The sequence below is a fragment of the Lutra lutra genome, chromosome 7 (genome assembly GCF_902655055.1).
Source record: "Lutra lutra chromosome 7, mLutLut1.2, whole genome shotgun sequence".
In the NCBI taxonomy this organism is placed as follows: Eukaryota; Metazoa; Chordata; class Mammalia; order Carnivora; family Mustelidae; genus Lutra; species Lutra lutra.
Genome location: NC_062284.1, coordinates 110543890 through 110556904, shown reverse-complemented (window position 1 = coordinate 110556904; position 13015 = coordinate 110543890). Strand labels below are relative to the sequence as shown.

The following is a 13015-nucleotide window of genomic DNA, read 5'->3' as shown; positions in this document are numbered from 1 at the left end:
TTCTACCTCTAATTAAGTTTGTACCTAGGCTCCATTTTAAGAAAAACCTAAATAAAAAAGATCTGAGAGGGCGCCTGGGTGGCTCAGTGGGTTGAGCGACTGCCTTCGGCTCAGGTCGTGATCCTGGACTTCCCGGACTTCCGGGATCTAGTCCTGAATCGGGCTCCCAGCTCCTTGGGGAGTCTGCTTCTCCCTCTGATCTTCTCTCTCATGCTCTCTCTCACTCATTCTCTCTAAAATAAATAAAAATAAAATCTTTAAAAAAAAAAGATCTGAGAGATAATCTGCTTGATACAAGGATACAAGGAATTAAACAACACGCTATTAATGAATGACAGCTTAGTATAGTGGTTAAGAGCTTAGATTCGGGAATTAGACTTTCAGTGTTTGAGTCTCAGCTCCATTTCTTAATGCCTGTTTAATTCTGGACCTCTCTTTGACTCAGTTTCATTTGAATTAGAGTATCTACCCCATAGGGGTGTTCTGATGATTAAATGAGCTAATATTTCTAAAGGTCTTAAAACAGTACCTGGTACACAGTAAGTTGTATGTTAAGTAAAATTATTTAATCTGTTAACCCTTCAATAAAGAACAAATCCACATTTACTTCTTGTAACAGCTTCCTAGAAATGAAATGTGGTTTTAAAAAATCCAGCCAGTTTATTTGTCAAGTAAAGGACTGGGATGGTTAGGAATTAGTAGAGTGTGACAGTCAAGGGGAGGACAGAACAGTTGCAAATACGTGTGCATCAGAAGTGAGAAAAAGGTTGTTTAGATTGTTATTGCAAGGAAAAGAGGAAGAGACTTATATAAAAATAGAAACTAGGGCTCTTACAGAATTGCTAAATTTGCCAATGTGGAGAAGACAATTTGAGTTTTCTGTTGCAATGCTCTTCCCATTTTTAAAATTACTGTACTTAGTTGCTCCTCTTCCACTTACCCTCCCAAGTACTGAAGCATCTCTGTAAGAGCTATTCATACCCCAGGCTAAATTTGCTCCCAACCCTGGAGATTTGAATAGGGATTTTTAAAGAAACAGATCCCCATGGGATCCATATTAGACACTGGAGAAATTCTCTGGGGCTTTGTAGCAGGTAGGGCTAGATTATCCAACAGACGATTATATAAAAATTTATTTGATACATTAGAATTGGAATGAATGAATGAATGAATGGGTGACTGCCTGAAGGATTTAATTTACTACGTTTCTCTTGTTTCTACTCTGGTTTCCACAGAGAGAATCAGGAATTTCTTGTTCATCCTAACTGTCTGGAAAGCTGTGGTCTGCCTGCCTGCAGCTGTAAAATGATACAAGCTAAAACATGTAGTCCTTTTCTTTCTTTTTCACAAATCCCTTCCCTGTAACAGAAATTGGGAAAGAGATCCTATTTTGTTAACCTAAGTCTATATCAGATAGGATGGTAATAAGCAGTACTTTCCTTTTTTTTTTTTTTTTTAAGATTTTATTTATTTATTTGACAGAGACACAAGAGAGGGAATGCAGCGGGGGGGGGGGGGGGGGGGGGGGTAGTGGGAGAGGGAGAAGCAGTCTTCCAGCTGAGCGCCATGCAGGACTTGATCCTAGGACCCTGGGGAGTCCTTGAGGACTTGAGGGGAGGATCAACTGAGCCACCCAGGTGCCTTAAATAATACTTTCCTTATTGTGGATTTTAATAAAAAAAATATACTTAAAATTATAATATTTTACTTGATGAGTTCTGTTGCTAAATTGATACTTTGTAACTTCAGAATACAAAAGAAACAGTAAGATGCAACCAGATATGAATAGGTCAAAAGGACAGATTGAGTTGAAAATGCTTTAGTTCACATATTTGTCTTAGTGTGTACATTAAATGACTGCATATGGGTCAGTTTTTGTTATTATTTTACCTTTTTGAACCCATATATTATTATATTCTATACTAGCCTGTCAGTGTGGAAAGTACTATGAAGGAAAACATGCTGTTGTGATTAAGTTTTTCGCTTTGTTTTGCTTTTAGTATACAAAATACAGTTCATAATGTGCTATTGTAGGAAATTGTTTTTATTTCTATACAATTTGGTTACTTTGTTTTAGAAAGTGTATATTAGTTTTAAAAGCTTAAGTTACAGAATCCTTACCTAACAATGATTATTCTAAAACAAGCATTGGAAATTGCCTAAGCTTACTCAAAAGGATTTTCAGATTTCAATTTATTGTGATGGATTCCGGAGATGCTCTTAGAACTAAAGGTTAAGGCGGCCCAGGTTTGGGGCCAGGAACTGATGGGCCTGTGACCCTGAGGTTATCATGAATGTGATAAGGTAAGACTGATACCCTCCTGTGGCTGAAGGCTTATGTTTACTTTATTTATCAAGTATTTATTTATTGGCTACTATATGTTGACACTGTTATAGTCACTGATAATACAGTAGTGAACAAAACAGATTCAAGTTCTGACCCCATGGAACTTAAATTCTTTTTTTTTTTTTTTTTAATATTTTATTTCTTTATTTGACAGAGATCACAAGCAGGCAGAGAGGCAGGCAGAGAGAGAGAGAGGGAAGCAGGCTCCCTGCTAAGCAGAGAGCCCGATGTGGGGCTCAATCCCAGGACCCTGAGATCATGACCCAAGCCAAAGGCAGAAGCTTTAACCCACTGAGCCACCCAGGTGCCCCTAGAACTTAAATTCTTTTTTTTAATTTTTTTTAATTTTTTTTTAAAGATTTTATTTATTTATTTGACAGAGAGAGATCACAAGTAGACAAAGAGGCAGGCAGAGAGGGAGAGAGGGAAGCAGGCTCCCCAACGAGCAAAGAGCCCGATGCGGGACTGATCCCAGGACCCTGAGATCATGACCTGAGCCGAAGGCAGCGGCTTAACCCACTGAGCCACCCAGGCGCCCCTAGAACTTAAATTCTTGAGGAAAGAGGCAATAATTAAAATAAATACTATGATTTTTTATATATGTACATATATATACACACACATACATATAGAGAATATACATAATATCTATTATATCCTAATGTATAAATATATCCTATGTCAAAGACAAGGTCTGTAACTTCTTCCATTAATGTTTTGTAGCTTTCAGTGTACCAGTCTTTTACTTACTTGGTTAAATTTATTCCTAGGTTATTTTATCCTTTTGGATGCTATCGTAAATTGAATTTTCTTAAATTCCTTTTTAGATTGTTAAGTGCTGGTGTATAGAAACAGAACTGATTTGTGTGTTTTGATCTTGTACCCTGCAACTTTGCTGAATTCATTTATTAACTCTAGTATTTTTTCGTGGATTCTTATGGGATTTTCTTTTTCTTTTCTTTTTTTTTTTTCTTCTTACAATCATGTTATCTGTGAGTAGAGGTAGTTTTACTTTGTCCTTTCCAATTTAGATGTCTTTTCTTTTTCTTGCCTAATTGTTCTGGCTAGAACTTACACAGTGTTAGATAGCAGCGGTGAGAGGTAGACATCTTGTCTTTCTCATCTTGGGGAGAAACCTTTCAGTCTGTCATCATTAAGTGTGTTATCTGTAGGTAGTTCATAAATGCCCTTTATTGTGCTGAAGAAATTCCCTTCTTTCCTAGTTTTTTAGTGCTTTTATTATGAAGAATGATCATGGGTATTTTTTTCTTAATTCTGTTAATGTGATATATTACATTAATTTTTCTTTGTTGAACCACCCTTGCGTTTCTGGGATAAATCCCGTATCATATATTGTGGTGTATAATACTTTTAATGAGCTCTTGGATTTGGCTTGCTAATATTTTGTAAGAGGTTTTTGCACCCTTACTTACAGGGGATATTGATCTGTAGTTTTTTTGTGATGTCTTTGTCTGGTTTTGGTATCAGGGTAATAGTGGCTTCACAGAGTTAGGAAGTGTTCCCTTCTGGGTTTTTTGTTGTTGTTGTTGTTGTTTGTAAGAGCTTGAGAAAGGTGGATATTAAATCTTTTAAAAATGTTTGGTAAAGGGTGCCTGGGTGGCTCAGTGGGTTAAGCCTCTGCCTTCGGCTCAGGTCATGATCTCAGGGTCCTGGGATCGAGCCCTGCATTGGACTCTCTGCTCGCTCAGGTCATGATCTCAGGATCCTGAGATTGAGCCCCACATTGGGCTCTCTGCTCGGCAGGGAACCTGCTTCCCCCATTCTCTCTGCCTACTTGTGATCTTTCTCTGTCAAATAAATAATTAGAATCTTTTAAAAAAAAACTTAAAAAAAAAAAGTTTGGTAAAATTCACCAACTGGACTTCAGGGACCCAGACTGATGGAAGTTTGCCTGTCCTGTGTACATGTCAGCATGTGGCTTCCAGGATTACATCTACAAGGAAGAGAGAGCTCATAGAATGATTAAAAGTGGCATAAGTCACTTTTACCCAGCTCATTGGCTAAACTAGTCACATAGTCCCAATCTAACTGCAAGTGAACCTAAAAATGTGGAGGAGCATAAGGAGTATTTGATGAACATTACTGTTTCAACACCTGTTCTCTTCTTATTTTTTCCATAGCACTTAACACACTTGAACACATAGTATTTAACACATCTTATGTAATTGATATATCTTTAAATATCATATAACTTGCATATTTTATGTTCACTATTTAGTTCCTTCCGCCAGCTAAAGTATAAGCTTATTCTCCTAGAAAACCATACTGCTTACAGTTTCTTGCCCGCAAGCCTTTGTTCATGGTGTTCCTGCTGTTTATAATGCTTTTTATCTTTTTTGCCGTGTACTCCTTTTTTCTAAAGATTAAATTCTAATCATCTCCCAGGAAAACTTGGATATTATTTAATCTGGGTGACTTTGTTAATGTCTTTAAGTTAGGTGCCCATCCCTTAGAATCCCTCGGAATTTTTAGGGTATTCTCATAGCACTTACCTTACTATATAGTTACATGTCTGTCTGCCCCCTTAACCAAGTTTCTCATGCATGTGGAAGAACACTGGAGAAAGAGGTAGAGCCTGGAAAAGAAATGAGGAGGATCTGATTAAGGACAGTTTAAGAAGAGTGGAAAAGAGTTGACAGAATCAAGAAGTATTTAGAAGGTAAAATCAGCAAGATGTGATTATTGGTTGAATATGAGGGATAAGGAAGGAATCAAGGGTAATTCATGTTTCTCAGTTAGATTATTATGTGGATTATGAGGTTTCTAAATGAAATAGGTAATATGAGAGGAGGAACAAGTTTGGGTGATAGGATGATGACATTGGTTTGAAGTATAGTGGGTTTAATTAACTCCAGAGAGAGAGAGATGTGCAGTAGAAGGTGCAAGTGCAGGCATTGGCCATATGGTTCTTAACGTAAGGAAATGATAGGTACATCTTTGGCATGTGAAGTAGTTAAAAAAATAAAAGCTGAGACTACCCAGAACTGCTAAGGGCAGAATCCTTATTTATTTATGCAGTGTTTAAGGAACAAGAAGAAGATAGGCCCTTGTGTGGGAAACACAGAAAAAAATACATGGTGAAAGAGGAAACAGAATGTGGTACTAGAGAAATCAGGGTATTTAGACTTTCAAGATAGTGGTGGCCATGTCAAATAGAGTAGGTAAGTCAAATCAAAACAACTATGGAGTAAATCTTTACCACACTTCTTGAAGCCCTACTAATTCGCTTCTTTCGACTTCACTTCTTATTGAACCACGTTGATTTCTGATTAAATTGAACCACCTTGGCTTCAGTTTCATGGAGAGATTTGAAGTTATAGGGCATCCATTGTGTCCCCTTCCTTATTCCTTTACAAACTTTCCACTGTGTCCATCCATCATTTCCTCTTTCCCTCTAATACAAGGAGATTCAAAGCCAAGTCTGTCTTTTTTTTTTTTTTTAAGATTTTATTTATTTATTTGACAGACAGAGATCACAAGTAGGCAGAGAGGCAGGCAGAGAGAGAGGAGGAAGCAGGCTCCCTGTGGAGCAGAGAGCCCAATGCGGGGCTCGATCCCAGGATCCCGGAATCATGACCTGAGCCTAAGGCAGAGGCTTTAACCCACTGAGCCACCCAGGCGCCCCTCAAAGCCAAGTCTTAACGCTAGTGCCTGATACCAAGAGTTAACTGCACTTTGTTGTTTTTCTATTTTAACGACTTTCTGATCCCAGTTTCCCCCCCACAATTTTTCTCAAAAAGGTTACCATTTGAAATTTTACTGGAGGGGCGGAAGTGGAAAACCAGTTACAGGGTGTTGAATACTGAATACAAGATAGGGAAGTACCAAGAGAAACTACAAATAGCAGTCAGTGATGGTAACTGAGAGGGAGAGAATGTTCAGTCTTCCTCCCCCGGGAAGCAAGGATGCTTACATGGATCAGATTCAAGCACTATTCCAGAGGTATTTCATTTTGGAGCTACATGAAAAATGTCTCCTACTTATTTTTCTTCTGCAGCATGCCAGTGATCAAGTCTTTACTATAGAAACAAAAACGAGCCAGTTCTCACAATGAAGAGTGTAGAAACCCCAGATTTCATTCATTTGTTCAGTCATGCAAAAGTATTCCCCCCCCCCCCATAAGAGAGCTCGTGCTCCGCAAGGAGCCAAGGGCTGAGGGGCGGGGGAGGAGGAGGGGCAGAGGGAGGAGGAGGGGCAGAGGGAGAGGCAAAGAGAATCTTAAGCAGGGCTCAGTGTCACAACCCTGAGATCAGGGCTTGAGCCAAAATTAAAAGTCAGACATTTAACCAACTGAGTCACCCAGGCACCCCTGCGAAAGTTTTCTTAAGTGTCTGCTATGTGCCATGCTTGGGTTTAGGTGCAGGGAATACAATGGGAGTAAAAACACAGTTCTTGTTTTTGTGGAGTTTTGTGGTATAGTGATTTATTTCCTTGTTTAAATTTAACCTAATTTATTTAACTGATTTTACTTTTTTTCCCCTTCAGTATCCTCTTATATATGGACTGATTCTTATACCCTGCTGGTGTTCTCTAGTTTGCCTAAGTAGAATTTACATGGGAATGCACTCCATTCTGGTAAGGAAAACTTTGTGTTCATTGTCCTTTATGTTTTTTTCTGAAATTGACAGGCAGTTTTATAGTTTTTATAATCATTTTCAAGCTTATAGGAAACTTGAGAAAATATTATAAATCTTATTTTGCTAAAAATATATAATAATGTATATATATATATAAACATGATGTTTTATGAACATTTTTAACTTAGTAATCATGTATTTTATAGAAACCGTTCCAGCAATCACAAATAACCAGATATTATGCTCAGGATAAGGTTTCTCCCTCCTTCCAGTCTCAGTTTGATTTTCCTTCTTATTCTCTTCTATCCTCTTCTACCGCTGAGTGAAAGCCAGCAATACAGAAATCAGCGAGAGCTCTACTTACTAGTAAAAAATCACTTATATTTACATATTAAACTCTAGCTTTCTTTTTTTTCCCAACAGTATTTTTTTTTTTTTAAGATTTTATTTATTTGTCAGAGAGAGAGAGAGCGCGAGCGAGCACAGGCAGACAGAGTGGCAGGCAGAGGCAGAGAGAGAAGCAGGCTCCCCACAGAACAAGGAGCCCGATGTGGGACTCGATCCCAGGATGCTGGGATCATGACGTGAGCCGAAGGCAGCTGCCTAACCAACTGAGCCACCCAGGCGTCCCCCAACAGTATTTTAAAGATTTTATTTATTTGACAGAGAGAGATCACAAGTAGGCAGAGAAGCAGGCAGAGAGAGAGAGAGAGGGAAGCAGGCTCCCCGCTGAGCACCCAACAGTATTTTAGCGCTTACACCAGTTATTTTATTTTGAGAATGCTGTTCAGTTTAAAAAGCAGTGGCACGGGGACCCTGTACTCTTTAGCCTCTCCTCACCTGTTCTCCTCGCCTTCCCATCGGCATTTGTTTAATTCTAGCTTGTATCATCTCTTCACCAGATTACAGTAATAGCTTCATTAGTAGCCCTACTTCCAGTCTGACACCACTCCACAGTGTTTAGTCTCCTGTTGTAGATTACTTCCAAAACACAAATGTGAGGCCTGAATGACTGAATGACTCATGTTTACTCAAAGGTAAATTGTATTCCTTATCTCCATACCTTTAGGAATGCTGTAACTTCTGCTCCGAATACCTTTTTTGTCTAGCTATCTTATCCATTCCTCAAGGACAAAAACACTCTTATCTCTTTTTTTTTAATGCAGATTCCTGGGCTCTGCCCTCAGTTTACTGAACCAATCTCTGGAGCCCCAGCTGCCTTTTTTTTTTTTTTTTTTTTAAAGATTTTATTTATTGATTTGACAGAGAGAGATCACAAGTAGACAGAGAGGCAGGCAGAGAGAGAGAGAGGGAAGCAGGCTCCCTGCCGAGCAGAGAGCCCGATGCGGAACTCGATCCCAGGACCCTGAGATCATGACCTGAGCCGAAGGCAGCGGCTTAACCCACTGAGCCACCCAGGTGCCCAAAAAACACTCTTATCTCTTAAAAGCCTTGTAACATTCCGCATCTTTCCTGTCTCTAGACTGGTTAAGTGACCTTTCTCCAGAGCATCCTGAGCATAAATCTAGCATAGCACTTAATGCTAAACTACAGTTGCTTTTTTTTTTTTTTTTAATCTGTCACCCCCACTAGACAATAAGCAACAGAAGAAAAGTAACTATGTTTTCTCTCTGTCCCTTGCATCAAGTCTGGTGTCTCCTAGTACACTGAATGTATTATGTATTTTGTAGATAAAGGATCAGAAAAAAAAGTAAATATGAACTAACTCATGGAATCAAAAAATTTATAATTGGTTACAAATTCTTATTATCCTTTTAGAATTTTCTACTCATAAATATCTACGTAACTGTTTCATAGCTATAGAAATACTGGGTTTCTATTTTTTACTTAGATTGCTACCTTCAGTAGCCGCCCCTTCACTAGTAAATTTCCAGAAGTTAGAAATTAGTAAGCACATTATTTGTGTTCAATAATTTTATAATTATTGGTATTAATTACAAATTGTGAATTTACACATAATTCTGTCTGATCGATATCTACTAATTTTATAATGAGAGAAGTATCATATTTTCAGGTCAGATCTAATATTTGTCAAGAGAAAATGTTATCCAGCTCCTTGCCTTGTTAGTTATTCCCTTCTAATCCCAAAATTAAGTAATACTACTCCTAAAAAACTACCAAATGGTTATGCATCTTTGAATGATAAAAAATGGATCCCTGATATTTCTCAGAGGAAAAGATATTAGATAATAGTACCCATAGGCTCATTATCATAATAAAAAGAGTAGTAAGCATCTGATTATATTGAATACATAATCTAAAAGACGTGTTCTTAAAAAAACAGATGTTTAGTGGATGGGTCAAATATTCAAGCTGAGTTCAGTTTTTACATACTGGGTGCCCCTATTTTTGAATCAGCTGATGTAAAAACAATATTGATGTTGTATTTCTCAGATCATGAGTCTGATAACCCTAGTCCTTTATTCAAAAACCTTTTTGTCCTATGGAATGTTTCATCAGTTTTATTCTGACTAGCTACTGAATTTTATTACATGTAGTATTATAAATTTTTGTTTTCCTTTTAAAAGTAAAATCACAGGTAAGTTGTAAACATGTAAATAATGCCCTGTGTTATGACCACAGTTTTTCCTAATCAATAGTACATTGCTTCTAATCATTTGCTAGTTGATGTATGAAATTAAACCTATAATGAACCCCACTTTTTTACATAATGGATCTAATGTTTTCCCACAATTTTTGCTTTTTCCTATATTTTAATGTTTCAGCTAATTACCGGCATTTTGAACAATTTTCTTAGTCATAATTTGTATCTTTACTATTTATTGTGAAATTAGTATGGAACTATAGGCAGTATGTGGCCTATGAATTTCCAGTAGGTGCTTAGATACCATATTATCTAAGCCAATGTCTTCATTAACATAAGAAGAGAGTCCTGATCATGTTCTAAATAAATTTATAATGAATACTTCATGCAGTATTTGCCGTAAGCTTTGTTATTGTTACAACACGAAGACTAACAGATTAGTTTATTTTCAACATCTACCTACTTTCATAAATTGATTTTCTTAATTCCATGAAAAATATAGAGGAATTACTACGTCTGTTTTTTATTATTAAAACCTAGCTTTCAAAATTTAAATTCATAAAAATGCAGGCCATTTTAAGTTACTAGAATGGGTACTTGTCAAACTACTATTTTGTTTCTACATTAGTAAGATTATGAATGTGTTGTAAATTCACTAACCCAAAATTGTACTGAAAGGTTATATGTCTATATGTGGAAATCTTTTTAGAAACATACTACCAGATTATAAAATAGTATGTACCCCTCAAACCCACTTTTGTAACAAGAAATAAACATCAAACCAACCAAACAAAAACCCCCCAAAACTCAGAAACATAAAGATCTAGAACACTCAACATTGAGAGTCTTAATAGTGGCTATTCCTAAGTAATAAATACTTGTTATTGTTAATCTGTATTTTCTAGTTTTTCTATAATTACATATTAAATTTGAATTTTTAAAAAAATATTTATTTTACAGAGAGAGATACAGTGAGAGAGGGAACACAAGCAGGGAGGGGGAGAGGGAGAAGCAGGCTCCCTGCAAAGCAGGGAGCCCAATTGAGGGCCTCCATCCCAGACCCTGGGATCATGACCTGAGCCAAAGGCAACTGCTTAAGACCAAGCCACCCAGGTGTTTCCATTAAATTTGAATTTTTATTAAAAAAAAATTCCAAAATCTATCCTTAATAGTGCCTTTATAATAAAATAAAATGCATTCCAACAATACATTTTGTTGTTTGAAACTGCTGGCATCACTGGCATTTTGAAATTAGAAGTAGGACACCTGAAATATGTTATAATTGAAAAAACCCAACAACCCACTAGGACATGACAGGAGTCCTGAATTCTAATCTCAGCAAATCACCAGCCTCTCTAGGTCTATTTCCTGATCAGGAGAAATGAAAAAGATAAAACTTTAGATTTAATACATAATTAATCTTTATTGAATTTAGTATATTTTCTGTTTTCTACCATAAATTTGATAACCTTGAATATTCCATTCAAATGTGATCTATTAACTTGAGGGCATTATTATAGATAACTATTACTATAGATTATTATTATAGATATCTATATATTATAGATAACTATTATATAGATTATTGTTATAGATAACTATATATATATATAATCTTTTTTCTATTATACCTATTATAGATATCTATATTATAGATATTATAGATAACTTATCTATAACTAATTGCTATCTAAAATTATTTGCTAAGGTTTATTTGGAAAATTTGCTACTCTAAGTTCTTTTTGTTACCTTTAACATTTTCTCTTTATTGCATACTTTGTCTATAATGCTTAAAACCACCTACTATAGGGGCGCCTGGGTGGCTCAGTGGGTTGAGCCGCTGCCTTCGGATCAGGTCATGATCTCAGAGTCCTGGGATTGAGCCCCGCGTCGGGCTCTCTGCTCAGCGGGGAGCCTGCTTCCTCCTCTCTCTCTGCCTGCCTCTCTGCCTGCCTCTCTGCCTGCTTGTGATCTCTCTGTCAAATAAAAAAAAAAAAAAAACAAAAAAAACCCACCTACTATACATTTTAATGTTATACATTAAATTGATATCACACTGATAGCCATCATGTTTATGTCCTGAATTCAGTTGTTCCTTACTTCTGTTTCTGTTGCCTGGAAGTTCAGTTTGTCCTTAACTATGCAGGGTAATATCATAAATTATTAATAATTCAATCTGAAAAGGAGGTAGATTTGTATAGAGAGTCTTGTAACAATCTAAGTTTAATATTCCTGGAGCTCTGCAAAAAAAGTAGAGGATAATAAATACTTGATATTTTGTGTTGTACTGAAATATATTTCTAGAATTAAATTTTATGAATTATTTTAAAGAATTCTTAAAGTGATCAAATGTAGGGGCGCCTGGCTGGTTCAATCAGAGGAGTGTGTGACTCTTGATCTTGGGGTTGTGAGCTTAAACCCCGCACTGGGTGTGGAGATTACTTAAATAAATGAATAAATAAAAACTTAAGTAAGTAATAATAATATAAAAAGTGATCAAATGGAAAAAGGCTCAAAGTCATTTAATTGATTTTTTTTTTCATTTTTTAAGGTACTGTAAAAAACATTTTCTAGGAATGAATATGGACTTATATGTATGGTATGGAAACTATAATTTAAAAAAAAATAGATGACTTCAGAGCTCTTAACCCTTCTTCCTTTCGATTAACCTTATAGTAAATGTATTATATATGGTTTTATGTAAAAAACTCATTGTTATTTATTTAAAACTTCTAACTTAGCACACATTCTTTGTGAGATTTACAAGGCTCAGAACACTTCCACATTAGCATATTCTGAAAATTTTGAATCAGTCATGAAATTTAATAAGAAATAAAGCAACAGCTTTTATCCTGCCGGCCAAAATCCTATAGTTATTTCGCAAGACTTATGCTTTTATGTAGGGAAAAAAGGGTAAGATAGCAACCAAAGGAACATGATCTCATAAAAGTGTAATTATATGTCAATTAGGGATTTGAAATATGAAGGCTAGAGGTTTGACAGTCCTATAATTTGACAGCTGCATATCCAAAAGCATGGTCACAATTTAGGCCACTTTCGGAATCTTTGAGTACCTGCAGTAAAATTAAATTGATAAGAATTCTTAGGTAACTTTTAGTAGTATCAGTGAATTTTCATGGAAGACCTCATATTCAAAAAAAAATGTTGGAAATTTAGTTTTTCACTCCAGTATTTAATTCCTAATGCTGAGAATATTCATTTTTTAAACAAATGTATTGAGCACCTTCAATCTATGAGATTAAATACATAGCTCTATGATAGTAGTCCAGTTTTTTTTATAAAAAAACTGGAAATTAACCATAAATTTTTATCAAATTTGGACACTCCTTGAAAGGGGACAAAAGAGCAAAATGAGGTTGTTCCAGGTGAGCCATACCAGGGTGTTTGTGAGGATCAAATATGGCACTAAATGTAAAGCATTACAACAGTGTTTTCAGCACAGAAAATACTATTCCCTGAAAATGTCTTTAGCCTAAGTTAAAA

General features: G+C 36.2%; 1 protein-coding gene and 1 long non-coding RNA gene across 2 annotated transcripts in view; one reads left to right on the top strand and one right to left on the bottom strand.

The window, feature by feature from the left end:
• The window catches only part of LOC125104833 (uncharacterized), a 58468-nt gene that overhangs the window by 847 nt on the left and 44606 nt on the right, over positions 1 to 13015 (bottom strand). The window contains exon 2 of the long non-coding RNA XR_007128741.1: positions 4857 to 4943. This is a non-coding gene — a long non-coding RNA (uncharacterized LOC125104833). The remainder of the gene's footprint in view (positions 1 to 4856; positions 4944 to 13015) is intronic.
• Positions 1 to 13015, top strand: part of SGPP1 (sphingosine-1-phosphate phosphatase 1) — a 37185-nt gene that overhangs the window by 17994 nt on the left and 6176 nt on the right. Inside the window, exon 2 of the mRNA XM_047737664.1 lies at positions 6854 to 6943. Coding sequence (XP_047593620.1) covers positions 6854 to 6943 — 90 coding nt within the window. The remainder of the gene's footprint in view (positions 1 to 6853; positions 6944 to 13015) is intronic.